General features: G+C 41.2%; 1 protein-coding gene across 7 annotated transcripts in view; it reads left to right on the top strand.

The window, feature by feature from the left end:
* KIF1B (kinesin family member 1B) overlaps nucleotides 1-19,242 on the top strand; it is a 142,869-nt gene that overhangs the window by 76,038 nt on the left and 47,589 nt on the right. For 6 of the 7 annotated variants that reach the window (XM_035019821.1, XM_035019819.1, XM_035019822.1 and 3 more), the window contains 3 exons: nucleotides 556-639; nucleotides 1,101-1,281; nucleotides 1,411-1,483. In XM_035019821.1, the coding sequence (XP_034875712.1) occupies nucleotides 556-639; nucleotides 1,101-1,281; nucleotides 1,411-1,483 (338 nt within the window). Of the gene's footprint in view, nucleotides 1-555; nucleotides 640-1,100; nucleotides 1,282-1,410; nucleotides 1,484-7,211; nucleotides 8,697-19,242 lie in introns of those variants that run through there. The other variant, XM_035019825.1, reaches the window with a different exon arrangement.

Raw genomic sequence — 19,242 nt, 5'->3', positions numbered from 1 at the left:
CCTTTAATCAAAATATTAGCTGCTTTTGATCTTCTGTTTCTGGTTTAGTACCTATATCTTTTTTTTTTTTTTTTTAAGATTTTATTTATTTATTTGACAGAGAGATAGCGAGAGCAGGAACACAAGCAGGGGGAGTGGGAGAGGGAGAAAGCAGGCTTCCTGCCAAGCAGGGAGCCCGATGTAGGGCTCGATCCCAGGACCCTGGGATCATGACCTGAGCCGAAGGCAGACGCTTAACGACTGAGCCACCCAGGCACCCAGTACCTATATCTTATACTTAAGATTTCTGATGGTTTTCAGTTTTATGGACTGATCTGTCACATATCACCAAAACGACCATTTCCCATCTTCTTCTGAGGTTTGTCACATTCATTTAAATGTTTCTCTTAGCCACATGGCTGGTTTTGATACCCTAAAATGAACTATTATATAGATGCTCTGCCACTTGGTTGGTTGCAGGAATGTATTCTAGTTACCCTGAATCTTCACAGTCATCTTCTTTCCATTGTTTTATTCCACTGGTTTGTGATGCTAATACTAGTTTGCTCTTCTTAGTTATTGTGACCCTAGAGCCCTGTGAACGCTCAGAAACCTACGTAAATGGCAAGAGGGTGGCCCAGCCCGTTCAACTCCGCTCAGGTGAGACTGGGAAAGTTGTTTTTTTGAAGTCCTTTGCTTTTTCCTTTTTTTTTTAAAGATTTTATTCATTTATATGAGAGAGAGTGCACGCAAGTTGGGGGGAGGAGCAGAGGAAGAGGGAGGAAGCAGACTCCCTTGGGGCTCAGTCTCAGGACCCTGAGATCATGACCTGAGCCAAAATCAAGAGTTGGATGCTTAACCAACTGAGCCACCACTCAGGCGCCCCTGAGACTGGGAAAGGTTTGAAGTCTTTAGTAAAGAACACGTGGTTTGTGTGAGCAACTCTTTAATTTTTGACTCTTTGTTTAAAGATTGAAGTATGATAGCGTTAGGATTTCTGTTCTTGTAAAACCACAAAAGCTCTCTTTTTGCCTTAGGGAAATGAAGGGAGAGTGAGGTTATTACCTTAGATAGGTATACCTTTAAAAAATGGCTTCTTAACTCTTTCTGTTTTGTGCTAGGAAACCGTATCATCATGGGTAAAAACCATGTGTTTCGTTTCAACCACCCGGAGCAAGCACGGGCAGAGCGGGAGAAGACTCCTTCTGCCGAGACCCCCTCTGAGCCTGTGGACTGGACATTTGCCCAGAGAGAACTTCTGGAAAAACAAGGGATTGATATGAAGCAGGAGATGGAGAAAAGGTAATGCACAGATACGATGTGGCCCCCATGACTGTCACTTCTTTTAAACATGCAGTATGTAGCACTCATGAAACAGCCCAGAGATTGCACAGTTTGTTCTTTCCTCTCTTGTTTTTCTTTTCCTTCTAGACTTCAGGAGATGGAGATCCTATACAAAAAGGAGAAGGAAGAAGCAGATCTTCTCTTGGAGCAGCAGAGACTGGTAGGGGTCCCTCCTGAATCCTCGGTCAGGAAAGGGGCAGCTTGCTCTCATACCTTCCCTGTCCCACAGATGAGCACTTGCCCAGTTGCTTGTCCAGCTCTCATTGATGCCATAGGCTCTTCTCTCATTTACTTAATGGAGAATGAACTTACATCTCCTGGCAGCCTTAGCTTGAAAAAGTGTCCATAAAGGTACCCAGTTTTGTGCCTTTTGTGTGTTAAATCTTTAGTTCTAGCAAAACCAAGTGCTTTTTGAGGAGCTAGTGGGAGCTTTTCTGGTAGGCTTTACCTCTTGATGGTGGTTTTTGAGTACGCTGCAGTGGTGATTCTTTTAATGATAATTATATTGAATATTGAATTTAGTGAGTGTTTGCCTTGGTTTTGTTTCTGATCACCTGATAGTACTAATTCTCTGCTCTTGGGCTGACTTGGGGATTGTTCTTGTGCTGGGCAGACTTTTTTTTTCTTTTTCTTTTTTTAGTTAAACTGTGTCTAAAAGTGTTGCTGCACAGTTGCATGTGTTAATCCTTTTCTGTTCCCCTGCATGGAGTCTGAATTCTCAATAAGGGTCTCCGTGGCGTGTGGGATGACAGTGGAAGCAGGGGCTACACAGCAGCTCAGATAGTAGAAGGAAGCCTGGTTTCTCCGGGTTGAGAAAGATTTGGGTAAGCCGCTGAAAAGTTGGTTTGAGGTTGCAGCTTATAATGCTAATGGATTTAGCATTTTATGATGTAAATTGATTCTCTAAGTTTGATAGAAACTGAATCTCATGAATAAATAAGTTGACCCATTAGTTAGATTTTCATTTTTAAAGCCATCCAGCTTTGGTTAACAAAGCCCTGGTCATAAAAAGCTTCTTCTTGGCATTCATTTGATGTGTAAGGGAAAGGTATAATAAACCTTTGGGTACTGTGGATACAATTTAGGATTTTTTAAGACTCATAGGCTTCTTTTAAGATAAGGAGAAAGCTGTGATACTGGTTTCTTCCCTTAGCATAAAACATAGCATCTAAAATACTGTGTGTAAACTGCAGCCTTCTGGTCATGCTCTGCTTTGGAGAAGAGAGGCTGGTGCTAAATGGGCCAGAAATGGCAAAAGCAGCCTTTTTCAGGGCCACTCATTTCTTAGGCCTGGCAGTGGGTTAAACCAGTTAGTTTGTTGTCTTAGAAACTATAGTGAAGTCCAAGAAAGAATAAATCAGGTATTTGGGGCAAGATAATAGCAGTGTTCAAATCCCTTTATGAGGCCTAGTTGACATTTAGTTTTTAATGAAAACAGAAGGATTTGACTACAGTGTGATTAGGAGCTTGAAAGGTTTGTGACACATGAGGGGCCTTTTATCTTAATAATGTATAATCTAATAACATGCCTCTGATGGTCTGTGACAGATCAAATGAGGACAGGTGTCATTAAGCTGTATGTATCATTAACAGTAGTGCCTTGTATTTGTAGAGTGCTTTATAATTTACAGGGAGCTTTAACATCCATCTTTTTTTTTTTTAATTCCCAGAACAGCCCTCTTTGATAGGTGTGTATGTAAATAAAATGAGTAATATTACCTCCAATTTATAGTTGAGGAACCGAGGCTAAAAAATTCTGTCTTGCTCACTCTTAAGCACCTGTTAAGTCATGGGTCTGAGGCTTAATCCTGGGGCTTCTGAATTGCTTCCGTGTTCTTTCTGTCCAGTAAGAGCAGTGCTTCTTCACCAGCTAGCAGCCCTGTTAAAATGCAGGTGCTGATTCAGTAGGCCTAGGGTGGGACCTGAGAGTCTTCATTTCTAACGAGCTCCCAGGTGATGCCAGCACCGCTGACCCGAGACCAGCCTTTGAATAACCAGGTGAGAAAGAATAATGATGGCTGGTGCTCTCCATAACCAAGAGCTGATGATCATTCTTTGCTCTGAAGTAAAGATGATGACCATCAAATAAAGAGAAAGTAAATGTCTCTAAGACATATTTAGTTTCCAGGGGACATACGTAGCTTGCAAGTGATCAGGTTCTGGTTGTCATATGTTCTGTGTATCTGAAAGCAAGCTAGGATTTTCAAGAGCAGCTACTTAAAGCAAGAAGGTTGCTTTCCATCCCCCTAAGTCCAACTGTCTGTTCCACTCAGATTTCTTGTCCTCCAGAGGAATTGATTTCTAATGCCTTGGCCTGAAGAATATCTAGCAGTAACAATACTGAATGGAAGATGTATTTTTATGACCCTGTATTGGTCAGCCAACAGATACATTTTGAATGCACCCTATGAATAAACACTGAGAGGATATAAAGGAATAATTATTCAGTAAATATGTATTTAATATTATATGTAATCATTTTTGCATAATGACAACATTAAAAAACGGAATTCAGGCTCATGAGTTTTCTATTATGATAGTTCCCCAAATGCATCATATAGTCGCAGTGCTGAAACTTCTCTTCTAGTTAGTGCTCTATTACACACCCGGTCCTTTCTGTGCTTGCTTTTTCACCTATGTCTTGTAGGTATCTTCTTTCTTCTTTCTGCACAAGCTTCTTGCACAGTCTCTTCAGGAGGCCTTTGCATTGGGATTTAATGAAAACAGAAGCATCATTTAGTGACACGAATTGGCCAGACCTGAGGAGTAGTTTTTCCAACTCTGTAATAAGTGAATCTAAATATCTTTAAATCTTTTTTGACATGAGATAGGGTGTACATCTTGGCACATAAACTTTGCCTACGGAATTTTTAGTATCTTGGTCAGCATGTGATATGGGGGCTGTAAGCTGAACATATTCTACAAAGACAATATGGTAGTATTTTATTTTATTTTATCTTTTTTATTTATGGGGGCGTTAGGGAGGGGCAGAGGGAGAGAGAGAGAATCTTAAGCAGCCTCCACTCCCAGCACGGAGCCTGATGTGGGGCTTGATCTCAATGACCTAAGCCAAAATCAAGAGTTGGACGCCTATCTGACTGAGCCACCCAGGCGCCCCCAATGTGATAGTATTTTAAAAAGAATGAAAATTATGGCCACGTAATTTAATTGAGTTCCTTTGGATTTATGTAGATATTCTTATTTATTTATGTTTTATTTTAGAGTTTAAAGACCTAATCTCTGCCTCTCAAGCGTGATATTTTGAAAGCAGTGATTAGAGTATTTGTTATTTCGTAGATTAGGTAGTATTCATTTCATTCTTGAGCAATCTTTTTCTTTTTTTTTTTTTTTTTAAGATTTTATTTATTTATCTGAGACAGAGAGAATGAGAGAGAGCGAGCACATGAGAGGGGGGAGGGTCAGAGGGAGAAGCAGACTCCCTGCTGAGCAGGGAGCCCGATGCGGGACTCGATCCAGGGACTCCAGGATCATGACCTGAGCCGAAGGCAGTTGCCCAACCAACTGAGCCACCCAGGCGCCCCCATTCTTGAGCAATCTTAAAAGGAAAAGAAAAGAAGCTGGGGTGGGGATAGAGTGATAGTTGTCAGTTATGTGGGAACAGTCAGAGTATATTATGTTCTGTAAAATTAGTTTATACATACTGGCAGGAAAACCTTTTTTAGGAGTCAGACATATTTTTTTCTCTAATGTTTATTAATGTCCCCTTTTATCACTCAGATGAGACATTCTGAAGTTTAAACTAAAAATGAAAAAAAAATAGTGTAGAGTCCATAAATTTAACTCCATCTGCTTTTTGTTAAATTTTCAAATAGGTACAAATAATACAAATCAGCAGCTCCAAATTCAGGGACCAAATTATTGTCATTATTGTTAAAAGTTATTTTTTTTTTAAGATTTTTAAAATTTATTTATTAGAGAGAGAGAGAGAGAGAGCGCAAGAGGGGGTAGGGTTAGAGGGAGAAGCAGACTCCCCGCCGAGCAGGGAGCCTGATGCGGGACTCGATCCCGGGACTCCAGGATCATGACCTGAGCCGAAGGCAGTCACTTAACCAACTGAGCCACCCAGGCTCCCAAAAGTTATTTTTTAGAAACAACTGTACATAGGAATCTTTGGCCTAGAAAGCAAAATACTATTTACTAGAGATAATTTTGGTAATCACAGCCAAGTAAAAGAGAGTATTAAGATTTTTTTTTTTTTTAACTAGATTATCCTGAACTACTCTTCTAAGTGGATAGTTTCTTTTCCAAGGAACTTTTATTTCCTGAATAGAAATTCTTCCTTAAGCCTTCCTTAATTCCATAGGGAATTCTAAATCTAACATAGTTTTTGTGTAGATCCAACAGTGCTTTCATGTCATGAAGATGTGCTTGTGTTATTTAAGAACAATTGATTATTATCCAGATAGCCCTTGAAGACTAGTTAGTTGGGCAGTCAGGCTGCGGTTTTGTTTTGTTTTAAGATTTATTTATTTATCTGAGAGAGAGTGAGAGAGCAGCAGAGGGAGAGGGAAAAGCAGACTGCCCTCTGAGTGGGGAGCCCGACTCAGGCCTCAGTCGCAGGACCCTGAGCGAAAGGCAGAAGCTTAACCGACTGAGCCACCCAGGCGCCCCTGGGCTGCCGTTTTACTTGGGCCTAAAACAGAAGTAAACAGCAGCCTGACTGCCCAGCTAAAGTTTTTGAAAATGAGGTAAAGTGCAAACATAGCTGGAAAGACAGAATTAGAGACAGCATTTTAAAGTGGATCTATTTTACCTAAGCAGAATATAATCTGTTTTATGTGCTGATAGGTAGAGTTGTCACTTCAAGTGATACTCCTCAAGTAGCTAGAAATGCCATGGGTTTTCATAGAAAACATCTTTAGGTCATATTTATTAAAATATTACTTGGGGAATTTTAAATGATGTTTAATGGAAGTATATTTGCCTAGCTTAATTTATGTTCTGGAAACTTCTTAAAATTTTGGAGGTGAAGTGTTTATTGGTTTAAGTGTGTGAAAACAAAAAAGCAGACCCACTATGAGGATCCTTTTTTTATGCTTCCTTGTTCTCTGGATAACAAATGTTAGTTGTACAAATGTAGCACATCAATTTAGCATGACAGGAAAATAGTAAATCCAGTATATGCTCGTGGAAGGACTAGTTTCAAAACTCACTTGTCTTCTAGAAAAAAGTTTGGTTGATAAGAACCCCATGTGGTCTGCTGATAGGGATTCATTTTTAACATCATCCCTGTTTGACTGCTTCTTTTTCTACCTTCTCCTCTTCTAACTTTTTTCTAGGGCTGCTCTTTTTAGTAAAGCTAAACAAAACGTGGCATCCTACAGCCTTACTAACCTTTGTTAATCCGCCTGCTCGTCACATCTTGTATGGCATCTGTGCTCACTCATGGGGGAAAGAGTTTCTGGAAGAAGCAACAGCAATAACCAAGGCAAATGTGGGGACATGGCTGCATGGGGCGTTAGCATGTGTGGGCCGTAGGTTTTACTGCAGTTCCGCAGGATGGTGGAGGTGTTACTTCACAGCATTTGGTTAATAACTTCACATGACCTTAGAGGGAAAGGTCACCGTATCAATCCTGCTAAGAAATTGGATTGCAGATTTCATCACTTAAGCCAGAAAGTGGGAATTCGCATTAACGAATCTTTATATTAATGACCTATATATACATAAGTTTTGATAAACTTACACACCACTTAGGGGGTTTTTTGTTTTATCTTTTTTTTTTAAGTTTTATTTACTTATTTTTTGGTTTTGGTTTTAAATTTGGTTAAGGCTTTTTTACTTGTTTTTTCTTCAATTTGATTTTCCTTTTTTACATTTTAATTTTGGTTATTTTGGGGCCATTTTTTGATTTTGTTTTTCCAAAGGACGCGGATTCTGATAGCGGGGACGATTCTGACAAGAGGTCCTGTGAAGAGAGCTGGAAACTGATTACTTCTCTGAGAGAAAAGCTACCTCCCAGCAAGTTGCAAACCATTGTTAAAAAGTGTGGCCTCCCTAGCAGTGGGAAGAAACGAGAGCCAATTAAAATGTATCAAATCCCCCAAAGAAGGCGCCTGAGTAAAGATTCCAAGTGGGTCACCATCTCAGATCTTAAGATTCAGGCCGTAAAAGAGATATGCTACGAGGTTGCGCTCAACGATTTTAGGCACAGTCGGCAGGAGATTGAAGCCTTGGCCATTGTTAAGATGAAAGAGCTTTGTGCCATGTATGGGAAGAAAGATCCCAATGAGCGGGACTCTTGGAGGGCAGTGGCCAGGGATGTGTGGGACACTGTCGGTGTAGGGGATGAGAAGATCGAGGACGTGATGGCCAGTGGAAAAGGCGGGACTGACGTAGACGACCTCAAGGTTCATATTGACAAACTGGAAGATATTTTGCAAGAAGTAAAAAAGCAAAATAACATGAAGGATGAGGAAATAAAAGTCCTAAGAAACAAAATGCTCAAAATGGAGAAAGTCTTGCCACTGATCGGATCTCAGGAACAGAAAAGCCAAGGAAACCACAGAGCAAAGGAGCCTGTTGGTGCTGGTGTCAGTAACAAGTCTGAAAATGATGGAAGCAGAGGGGACAGTGGAGAACTTGGGAAAGAGGAGCGCGTTTCCCAGCTGATGAACGGGGATCCCGCTTTTAGACGCGGACGTCTGCGCTGGATGAGGCAAGAGCAAATCCGCTTTAAGAATCTGCAACAGCAGGAGATAGCAAAACAGCTGCGTAGGCAGAACGTACCTCATAGGTTCATCCCTCCTGAGAACCGCAAGCCCCGGTTCCCCTTTAAGAGCAACCCTAAACACAGAAACTCTTGGAGCCCTGGGACTCATATCATCATAACAGAAGATGAGGTCATAGAGCTTAGAATCCCAAAAGATGAAGATGGAAGGAAAGGAAGTAAAGAGGAGAGCCAAGAAAAGGGGGGTAGAGCAACTTCTAAGGATCCCCAGTTACCATGGGGCTCTCAGGGCACACGAAGTCAAGAGCACATCCAAGTTAGCAAGCAGCATATTAACACCCAACAACAGCCACCTCAGTTACGCTGGAGAAGCAATTCTCTCAATAGTGGCCAACCGAAAAGTACGCGCGGCCAGGCATCTGCCTCCTCAGAATCATTAAATTCCCACAGTGGTCACCCCACTGCCGATCTGCAGACTTTCCAGGCGAAGCGCCATATTCACCAACACCGTCAGTCTTACTGTAATTACAACACTGGAGGTCAGTTAGAGGGCAGTGCAGCCAGTTCCTTTCAGAAGCAGACGGACAAGCCCAACCACTGTAGCCAGTTTGTGACACCTCCAAGGATGAGGCGCCAGTTTTCGGCACCCAATCTCAAAGCTGGTCGAGAAACCACAGTATAAATTACTGGACAAACTTGAAATCTTGGTGGAGGAAATAGGCAATGTTAGCTCATGATTTGAGTTGGTTCTAGCCTTGGCCTTGAGTTTCTACTCTTTACATTATGGTTTTAATGTTGCGTTCCTACAAATCTTAACTGATTTTAATATTGTTAAAACATAAAACACTGGTAGACAGTTCAGCACCTCCCTTTTGTTTGTATGCCACAGTTGGGCAGTTTCTGGAATTTTGGACAAAACACTGAGACCTCCCTTATTTTTCGGAGACTTTCCTCCTTTCTTGATAATACACTTACACAGACTGATCTTGTTTTGGTGTAAGTTTCTTATGTTTTTATAATGCCTGGGAACTGATCTGACACCCAGAAAGCCCTGCCTCTTGGTTTATGCAGACATTAAAAGGGGGAATTTGATACGCAGAATTTAAGTGTCTGTTATTTCCCCATAAATGTTAGACATTAGTTTAATAACATTCAACTGTGTGGACACAGCTTTGGATTTCTCATCCATGTCTGTTCCTGTCTAAATATAATTGGAATTTTCATAAGCCAGAACTAAATGTCTTTGGACATATAGTACACAGCTTTGCATCCTTCCACAGAACTTCCCCATCTTCTTTTTCTACCATATTTTACATAGAACTGATTCAGTGGGTTTGTTTGTGTTTTTCTTTTGAATGTATCAGTTTGTGTATGAAATTTGTCATAATACTGAAATCTTTAAATTGGCACCGTTTCTGGATTTGTTTGTAGTTTGCTTTTTGAAGTTTAACATACCATTTCTCACATACACACACACACACTCACATTCTGAACCATTCACCAAAATCATGCCAACAGAAACGCCAACAAAACACTTGCATGGCGCTTTGAGCAGTGTGTGTAAGTTCACAGGGAGCTTATTTGGTGGAGAGGGAAGAGGTGGGACGTGGGGAGAAGGCCACAGCGTATGGCTCTGTGCTGTTTATTCTTAGTAGATGATGAGATCATGAAATAAGTTAACTCTGGTTGGATTGAGAATAAAGGAGATGATGTATAATAAACTATTCTTTGCGTACAGTAGTAATGCTCACAGATGCTCAAGCAAGGAGAGAAGTCCTGGTGAACATTAATTGTATCAATACCTCATTTTACCGTGTCGTGGTCTCAGTTTGCCTCACTGGAGAATCCACTAAAAAAGATGGATATTAATGGGAAGAAAAGAATAGTTTTCTACATCCTTCCTCATCTCTTGAACTATTCAGCAACTTCTTTAAGAGGCGGTGCGAAGAGCCAGAGAAGTCTGGGACACTGCCTGACTTCGTGATGACAGCTCCTCTAAGTCACGGAGTCACCTGCCCAGCACTTGGCTTCCAGACGGTGTAGAATTGCAGCCAACATAGCGAGTGGCATTCAAGGAAGCCTTTAAAGATTGTGATTATATGGTTTTCTTTTCCTTTGCGTGTGGGCTCTATGCCTTACTAGAACACATTATTTTAATCATAGTATTTTTTTTTAATTTTTAATTTTTTTTTTTGCTTCTAAGAAAATGCTTTCTTAATGCACAGAAAGTTGCTTCTGATTAACTTTGGGGATATTTTTGCTTTCATAGCTAGAACGGTTCTAGTCTTTAGCTGAGGTTTTATGGCAGATTAGACAGATTAGGCAGATTAGGGTGAATGATGTTTGTAATGGGTGGATTTAAATTGAGACAATCTCCTGTACCATGTGGTTTGAATGAACTCACCAGGCTATTTCAGATCAGTCACTTCAGTGCATCTTGTGTAAGCCCCAGTTGTTGTTCTTTATGATTCTTAGAAACAGATATATTAATTGTTCCTTTCTCGCAAAAAAATTCGTTTTCTATGACAGGTTTCTCCTGCTTTCCGAAAGAGAGTGTTTCTGTGAAACTTTTCATAAGCTGAAAATGGTGTAAAGTGAAGAAGCCATTATTATTAATTTATATGGAAAAAATTTTTGAGGGTTCCCAGACTCAAAGAAAACCACCTCTCCTAGGCTTTTCTGATACCTTATGACACATCTTGCTGACGGATGTGCAAAATAAATTGAGATAAAGCCCAGATGCTCACAGACACAGTTCAGAGCTCTGGCGGCTGGACGCTGACACGCTGTGTGTGTTTCCCGGGAAGGAGCTTGGTGGGGCCACTAGCTGCCTGGGATGTGCATGCTACCTCTAAACTGGCTCGCTGCAAAACACACACACACACACACATACACACACACTCTAAGTGCAGTTTTTCGTAAAAGCAAAAATCCTCTTTGGACTTCTTTCAGGTAGCAAAAACAGGTACTAACGTGGGTCTTTCATAGAAGCAAAGTGGCCTAACACACACTTTCGAGATGCAGGGGATACCTGTATTAATATTAGTAATAATTAACTCCACTTTCAACTCAGTAGCAAAAGTGGGCTCTCATTTCCCTAACTTGAGATACCATAGGATAGTATTTTCGTTTTTATGGTGGCCTTTTAATCTTATTATGAGCAGGTGCCTCCCTTTCCCGATAAACAACAGGAGTGAGTTTCTACTGGTAATCAGGTGACATTATAGAATGGAAAGTAATCAGCATTTGCATTTACAAATATGGGTTGTGGTAAGCACTGTGCCCACACTGATATTCCAAAGAATTAGGTTTGTGTTTGTGCTTCATCTGCTGATCTAGGTGCCCTTGAATTGCTAAAATGTTTAGATCTCTAAAGGAGCCCTTAATTTCAGATGACCAGAAAGAAATGAACCAGGGTTTGATTGATTGCCACATGTGTGCCCTCCTGCATTTCAGAGCAGATGCTTGTCTTAGAAGATAACTTTGGGTAAATGTGAATAAAAGGACTTCATTGACTTTTTTTTTACTAAATAAGCTCTTAGTGCCATGCTTTTGTGAGCTATTGGTATAGCTTATATTTTTTTGTTTTTAAATTTGACAGGATCTCTCCCTAAGCCTAAATACTACATGACCAAAGAGAAATGGTCATCATTAAACCGTTATTATATTATTGAAGTATTCATAGCTATTATAGAAAAATGGGGAAAGTGTGCTGCTGAAATTATATGATCTGAAAATTATGGAAATGTGAAGGAGTGTTAATTAATTAGTGTAATTTTGTATGCCACAGTGGTATTCCCTGAAGAGTTAAAGACATTCTGTTCATCTAATAAGTCTAAACCAAAGGGCTTTTCCTTTATTTTTGCCTCTAATTCTTTCTAGCACTTCAGATTGTTTGCTTCATTCACTGAAAATGCAATGACTGGGGATTGTTTATTCCATTGAAGTGACCTCTTGTGCTTTAGGTGCAGGTTGATGCTGAAAATAAACACAACACAGCACAGAGTTTGCCACACTGATGTCTGCATTAAAGGCTGTCAGACTACAGGAAGTTACATAGATTTCCTCTGGTCAGCTGCTGTAACCTGTGCCTGACTGGTCCTTTGTAGACTTGCCTTAATGATTTGTTCAAAAGCCTGGGAGGAGGAGAAGCTGCCATGTCCTGGTGTGAAAATGTCCCGTAGTGAAGACCCCTTCTCGGATACAGTGTAGAGCCAACATCTGTCCTAAACTGTCAGAGCCAGAGTCCGCATTATGAGCAGTTTTCGTAATTGTCCAGTTTATGTCATTTTTCCAAGATTTCAAAATCTGCTCTACATACTTAGTTTGAACCGCTCTAGGTTGTGAAATGTATTGGTTTCCTGCCATCATTACTGTAAAAAGAAGTTGTGAATCTTGTTAATGAACTATGGATTTCTCCCCCAATTTCTAAAATAAAATGCTTGAAGATTGTCTTTGAGTGTAAGATCTACCTTTTCAGAAAGGGAGAGTTAGTTTGTCATGTTAGAAAATAAAGTCCTTGTTCAATAAAAGCTGAAACCATCTTTTAAGAGTGTGATTTCTCTCTGATGTGGGAAGAAGGAAAAGTGAAACAGGGTGGTGCTGATTAAGTCTGGTCTTGACTTTTATTTATTCCTTTTTAATTGGAAGATGGTTGCAAACCAAATCTTTTTTTCTTAATATATTTCTGCATGAACTTGATTCATTTAAAGCTTTTGCTTCTGTTCCCTTTTCTGTTTATCAAAATTCTATCTTAGAAGGGATCTTTAACCCCTACTTTATGCCACATTTTATTTGAATAAAAACTTGTCTAGTATAAGTTGAGTTTATCTTAGCTGTATTTTTTATCTTTTAATCATATAATCTGAAAGTTTTTAAAATGAAATAGTATAGTTCCCTTCACATGGATAGAAACTGAATTTCTACAGAGCTTTCAGTAAGTCCGTTTAGCTTCTCTTTTTACCCTTAATCGCTGCTCTTCTCCACCTGGAGTATTTGTGGTGTGCTGGAGGTGACACAGGATAAAGCAGAAGAGTTTTCTGGAGTGGGTCATCAGTCTTAATGATCATTTGGACATGACATTGTTTTTTATATTGAAAAATGACACAATCATGTATTATGGAGTAGAATACAAAATCTACATGAGTCTCTTTTTTCCCCCGTGAGTTTATGATATGAAATTTGGAACTTGAGAAAAATGTTATATGTGGATTGGTCTGCTTCAGGCCTTATACTCTGTCCCTCAGGGTACTTTGTATTTCTTTGCTATTGGAGAAACTGGTGGAAAAGTTGCCAAGATCTGACTGACCATTTCTAGGGTGACACAGATGATTCCAATGTAGTATGAGGTGTGCAGTGATAGTCATGTGCACAGGGGGAGAGTGAGGAAAGGTGTTTGAAGGAGGAGGCCCTGAGCCAAGAGCAGAGTCCCAGAGTACAACTGGGAATTTATCCAAATGAAGAATGGCAGGGGGAGAGAAGCAGCATATGTCAGGTCCAGCGAACTGGGAGTACCTGCGAGTAACCCGCGGTGGTCAGCACAGCAGCTGTGTGCCAGGGAGAGGTAACAGACAAGGTCCACATCGTGGCATGCTAAGGAGTGGGGATTTTATCATGAGTGTGATGGGAAGCTACTAAGTAATTTTATACAGGGGGATTGCATGATTAGATTCACCTTTTAGTAATGGTTAAAGCTTGAGTTGGAAGGAGGCAAATTCAGAGCCCCGTGCCTCAGTTGGGAAGTTGCTGTATGGACTAAAAGAGAAACAATACTTTCCAAAGGCAGGGACAAAGGAGAGAGGGAAAGTAGAATCAACAAATCAGTTTGTGGGTGGGATAAACCCTGTATGTATGACCGGAAAGGTGATGAATGCCCTCACTTGGATCATGGTTGGAAAGTAAGTGAGACCAAGATGGCCCTGGGGGACTGGGAGAAAATAGGAGCCACTCACTCTAAGAATAGGTGTTGTGGGATCTCTGGAGGGAGAGGTCTGACTGAGGCTGCGTCCTCACCATGCCACAGGTGGGGAGCAAGGTTAGGCATTGACAAGAACTGGGGCGTGGATACCTTCCTTCCGGCTATTGCTTGCTAATTATAATCTACCATTAAAAGAGGAAGGCAATATTAGCAAAAGGAGCCAAGTCTCTAATGTCAAAAACAGACCCAACCAGAAACCCTAGAATGGTGACATTGATTTCACCTTAAATGCCACTTCCTCGGAGATGCTCCAGTGTGGCGCTAGTATCTTTTCCTGAGAGTGCTCTTCCTACCTTGTCTCTTTGCTTCTGTTCTGGACCCTAAGCCACTGTCCGCATAGCAACCAGCATCATCTTGTGTGAAAACAAAAATCAGATCCTATCAGTGGCCTCTGGTGGCTTCCCGTTGTGCTTTGAACTCTAACCTTCTTACCGTAGCCTACGGAGTGTTCCGTGTTCTCGCTGCTTGCCTGCCTCTCTGACTTCATCTCTTAACATTCCCACATGGCAAGCACTTCAGACTTTTTGTTCCTTGAACATGCCAAGTGTGTCCCCACCTCTGGGCTTTTGCACTTCCCCAACACTCGAGTCCTGCCTCATCATGTATGACTCCTCTTCAGACCTGCACTCGAAGGCACATCTCCTGCCCTAGCCCACGCCAGGCCAGCTCTCACAGGTTAATAATGACAGCCTGTCTTTGTGCTTGTTTGGTTCTTCCATGGGAACATAAACTCACCTAGAATAAATGCCTTACCTATCCTGTTAGCTCCACTGTTCCTCAGTACACATTATCCAGAAGGGTGGTTCTGAAACTGATGTGCATCAGAATTCCCTGGGGGCTCATGAGAATAGAGATGGTTGGGCCCACCTCAAGAGTTTCTGATTCGGGAGGTCTGGGGTAGGGCCTGATCATTTGCATTTCTTTCTTTTTCTTTTATTATTATTTTTTTTTTTAGAGAGAGAGAGAGATGGGGGAGGGCAGGGGCAGAGGGGGAGAGGGAAAGAGAATCCTAAGCAGGCTCCACACCCAGTGCAGAGCCTGACTCGGGGCTTGATACCATGACCCCGAGATGATGACCTGAGCTGAAATCAAGAGTCAGACACTTAACCGACTGAGCCACCCAGATACCCCATAATTTGCACTTCTGGTAAATTCACAGGTGATGCTGATGCTGCTGGGCCAGCATCCACCTCTGAGAACCACTGATCTAGAATGGGGGGTTGGCAAACCTTTTATGTAAAGGGTCAAATAGTGAATATTTTAGGCTCTGTGGGTCCCATGGCCTCTGTTGCAACTGCTCAGCTCCACTGTTATAGCTGAATAGCAGCAGTATGCAAAGGAATGAGTGTGGCTATGTTCCAGTAAAAATTTTACTTACAAAAAATAGGCAGGGGACTAGATTTGTCACAGAGGCTGTAGTTTGCCCACCCTGATTTAGAAGATAGTCACTTTTGAGGACTTCCACTAGAAGCTTAGTGCATTTCTATGTATCTGATCTAGAAGACAGATAGGCACCAAATGCTGGTGATTCCATGGTGAATGGCAGATCCCTAGCCTTGGGAAGTTCACAGTTGTGGACAAGATAGCCATTAGATGAATAGTCACACCAGTAGTTACAGGGTATATTTGTGACAAATGCTATGAGGGAAAATGCTATGAGGTGTGCTGAAAGTTTACAACCAGGAGACTCTGGTAATGAAAGGTGGCCTTTCCTTGCTCTCAGCTGATGACCTCCATTTTGCTGCACTGAGAAAAAGAATTGATCCTAAGAAAACTTCTTTTCTGCCCACTTCTAGTTTGTGCATCCATCATGCATCCTTCCCTCCTGATGGTGTTTGGACTCGCCTTGCTCCTACCTTAGCCCCACCCATTTTCCCTGCATTTTATCCTCCGTCACCTTCTCAAGAACTCATCATGCATTTACCCTTCTCTTGAACACTTCCATTCAAGCACAGCTTTGTTTTGCCACTTACAAAACACTCCCATGTTGTCTGAGAGCCGCCACCATTCCATTTCTCTGTTACTTTTTTTTTTAAAGATTTTATTTATTTATTTGACAGAAACACAGCGAGAGAGGGAACATAAGCAGGGGGAGTGGGAGAGGGAGAAGCAGGCTTCCCGCCGAGCAGGGAGCCTGATGCGGGGCTCGAACTCAGGACCCTGGGATCATGACCTGAGCCGAAGGCAGACGCTTAACGACTGAGCCACCCAGGCACCCCTCTCTGTTACTTTTTATAGAAATAGTCCTTGAAAGAGTTTGCTCTATTATTTCCCACTCGCCCACCCCCATTATTTCTTTTTATTGTTCTTCTGTTGTTTCTTTTCCCCATTCTTGCTTGAACTCACTCTAGTCACACTCTTGTTCAGTGTGGTGTTCTAGTCACACCACACTGAAGCCACTCTTCTCAGGGCCACCAAAGATCTCCACGATGACAAACCCAGTGGTGTTTTCTCAGTCCTCTGCCCTGACCTCAAGATGCCGACACACAACTATGACCTGACAGCCATATAGCTGACTGGCAACCAGTTCAGGTCAAACATCCAAGAGCCATCCTCAGTTCCCCTTTTTTTCCTCACACCCCATGACCACATCATCAGTAAGTTGTATTTCTTCTACCTGTAAAGCATACCCCAACTCCATTCTCTTTTCACCACCTTTACTGCTGACCTGGGCCACCTACCACCATCTCCCTAGCACTGCTGTCCCCACGCTTTCCTCCACGGAGAGCGATGTTTTTAAAACATGTTCTAGACCCATATTACTTCCCAGCTCTGAACTGCCCAGTGGCTTCCCTTAGAATGAAATCCACAGTCTTTACCATGTCCTCTAAGGCCGAACATAACCCAGTCCCTGTCTGCCTCCTTCACAACTGCATCCCTGAACCTTGTAGCTCCTCACTCCACTCACACAAGTTTTCTTGCTTTTCCTGAAAACACACCAGGCACCTTTTGCTCTCAAGACCATTGTACTTGCTGTTAGTTCTCTTTCGATTGGCATCATCACCATTGCCACCACTCCCCCCGGAGATCTCTCAGCATGCCTGCTTAGATCTCTGATTAAATGTCCTTTCCGCAGACAGAACTTCCCCGAGCACCTAATCTAAAAGTTCCTCCTGTTCCTCTTGCCTCTCTGTCAGCCCCCATACCTACCAACCTTTTGGTTTTCCTTCATAGTACCTCTCGCTACTGAACTCACGGTGTGTCTTGTGTCTGTTTACTATTGATCATCTCTCTCTCCCTCACCAGTGAGACTTTTGTCTTACTGACCACTGTTCTCCTAACATCTGCATGTAGTAGACATAATAGTGGTTAAAAGAGCATGCCCTAGAATCCAGTTGCCTGAGTTCAAATCCCATATCCATGCTTACTAACTCTGATCTTTATAAAATTACTTAATTTCTTTAAGCCTTTTTCTTCTTTAACATGAGGGTAACAGTAGTACCATCTTCCTGGGGTTTTTGGGAAGATTGAGATAACCTATACAAAACATTAAGAACAGTTCCTGGTGCAAAGTAAGCTTAAAAACAAGGATGGGAAGGAGAGGGAGAACATTCTACAAGCGGGAACAGCCACTCTAGTACCTTTATAAATATGGGGATATATCTAACTAGTTGGGACTTCTTATAAACACAAAAGGCTACTGATAAATATATTGTTATTTGATGGGCTTTCCATAATTATCCTAGTTTCCACCGTGAAATCAACAGAACAATAGTATTCAAATTTGTTTATCCATTTGTTGTAGGAAAATCCTATACTTCGAGTTTTTCTGATGACATACAAAATGTCCTTGTTGGAAGCTCATATACAGCCTGGTTTGGGGAAGAGGAGGGCCAGTTCAGGTTATAGTGTTGATATTTGAACTGTCAACTGCTGATAGAAATTTTCCTGAGTCAAAATGCAGTTAAAATTCTAGGTCCATAGTGTTACAGGAAACCTTTTTATGTGAGCTTTACTGCCACTAAAGCATAACCAGAGCCTTTAAAGGGAAGGTCATCTTCATACCTTAACTGTCAGAATCTAAGGATTTTGTTTTTATTGGTAGTTTGAGCAATAAAACTTGTAAAATGAGTCTTGAAGAAAGCTTCAAAAATAAGCGAGTCACTAAAGCTAAAACTGGGGTGCCTGGGTGGCTCAGTTGGTTAAGTGTCTGCCTTCGGCTCAGGTCATGATCCTAGGGTCCTGCGATCGAGTCCTGCATCGGGCTCCCATGTCAGGCTCAGCAAGGAGTCTGCTTCTCCCTCTCCCTCTGCCCCTGCTCATCTTTCTCTTTCTTTCTCTCTCAAATAAATAAAATCTTAAAAAAAAAAAAAAGCTAAAATTATGTGATTCCACATATATGGAATAGAGTAGTTAAAATCATAGAAAGTAGAATGGTAGTTTCCAGGGGAGGGGGAAAGGGAGCATGGAGAGTTAGTGTTTAGTGGGTATGGAGTTTCAGTTTTGCAAGATGGAAAGAGTTTTGGAGGGGGATGATGGTGGTGGTTGCCCAATGGTGTGAATGTATTTGACACCACTGAACTGTGCACTTGACAATGGTTCAGATGGTAAATTTTATGTCACATGCATTTTACTATAATAAAAAATTGGGGGAAAATGAAAAACAAGAAGAAAATCCTCAAGATAAAATATTAACATTTTCCCACCTGAGGATTTTTAGGTAAACCAGCCATCTTTCTCTTTTTACTGAAAGGATCCCATAGAACATTTGGTTTTCTAAGGGAAAAAAAGTACCCCTTCCCCAACCTTTTATTTTGAAATATTTCAAACATACCAAGAAGCTGAAAAGAGAGTATAATGAGCCTTCATATACCCATATTTGTGTATTTTTTCTGAATCATTTGAAAGTAAGTTGCAGGCATGATGCAGCTTACCCCTAAATACTGCCCTGTGTATATCCTAAAATCAAGGATATTCTCTTAATACCATTAACCTATCCGAGAAATTTAGTACTGGTTCAGTACTATATAATATACTGTCCATTTTCAAATTTTCCTAATTGTCTAAAAAATACAATGGTTACAAGTGTGTGTGTGTGTGTTTTAATCCCAGTTCTGAGCAAAGTTTGTGTTACATTTGGTTATGATGTTTCTTTTCTCTTTTATTACATAGGTATTTTTGAATAGGCTACATTTTGATTAGTCTGTTTATTTCCTCAAGATTAGATTTAGGTTAAGCATGTTTGATAAGAAAGCTGTCAGGGTGACATTGTGTACTTCCCTCGTGTCACATTGGCAGACAAAATGTCCAA

Source organism: Mirounga leonina, unplaced genomic scaffold, assembly GCF_011800145.1.
Source record: "Mirounga leonina isolate KUSES-001 unplaced genomic scaffold, KU_Mleo_1.0 Mir_173, whole genome shotgun sequence".
Lineage (NCBI taxonomy): Eukaryota > Metazoa > Chordata > Mammalia > Carnivora > Phocidae > Mirounga > Mirounga leonina.
This window is presented reverse-complemented; position numbering and strand designations above follow the sequence as displayed.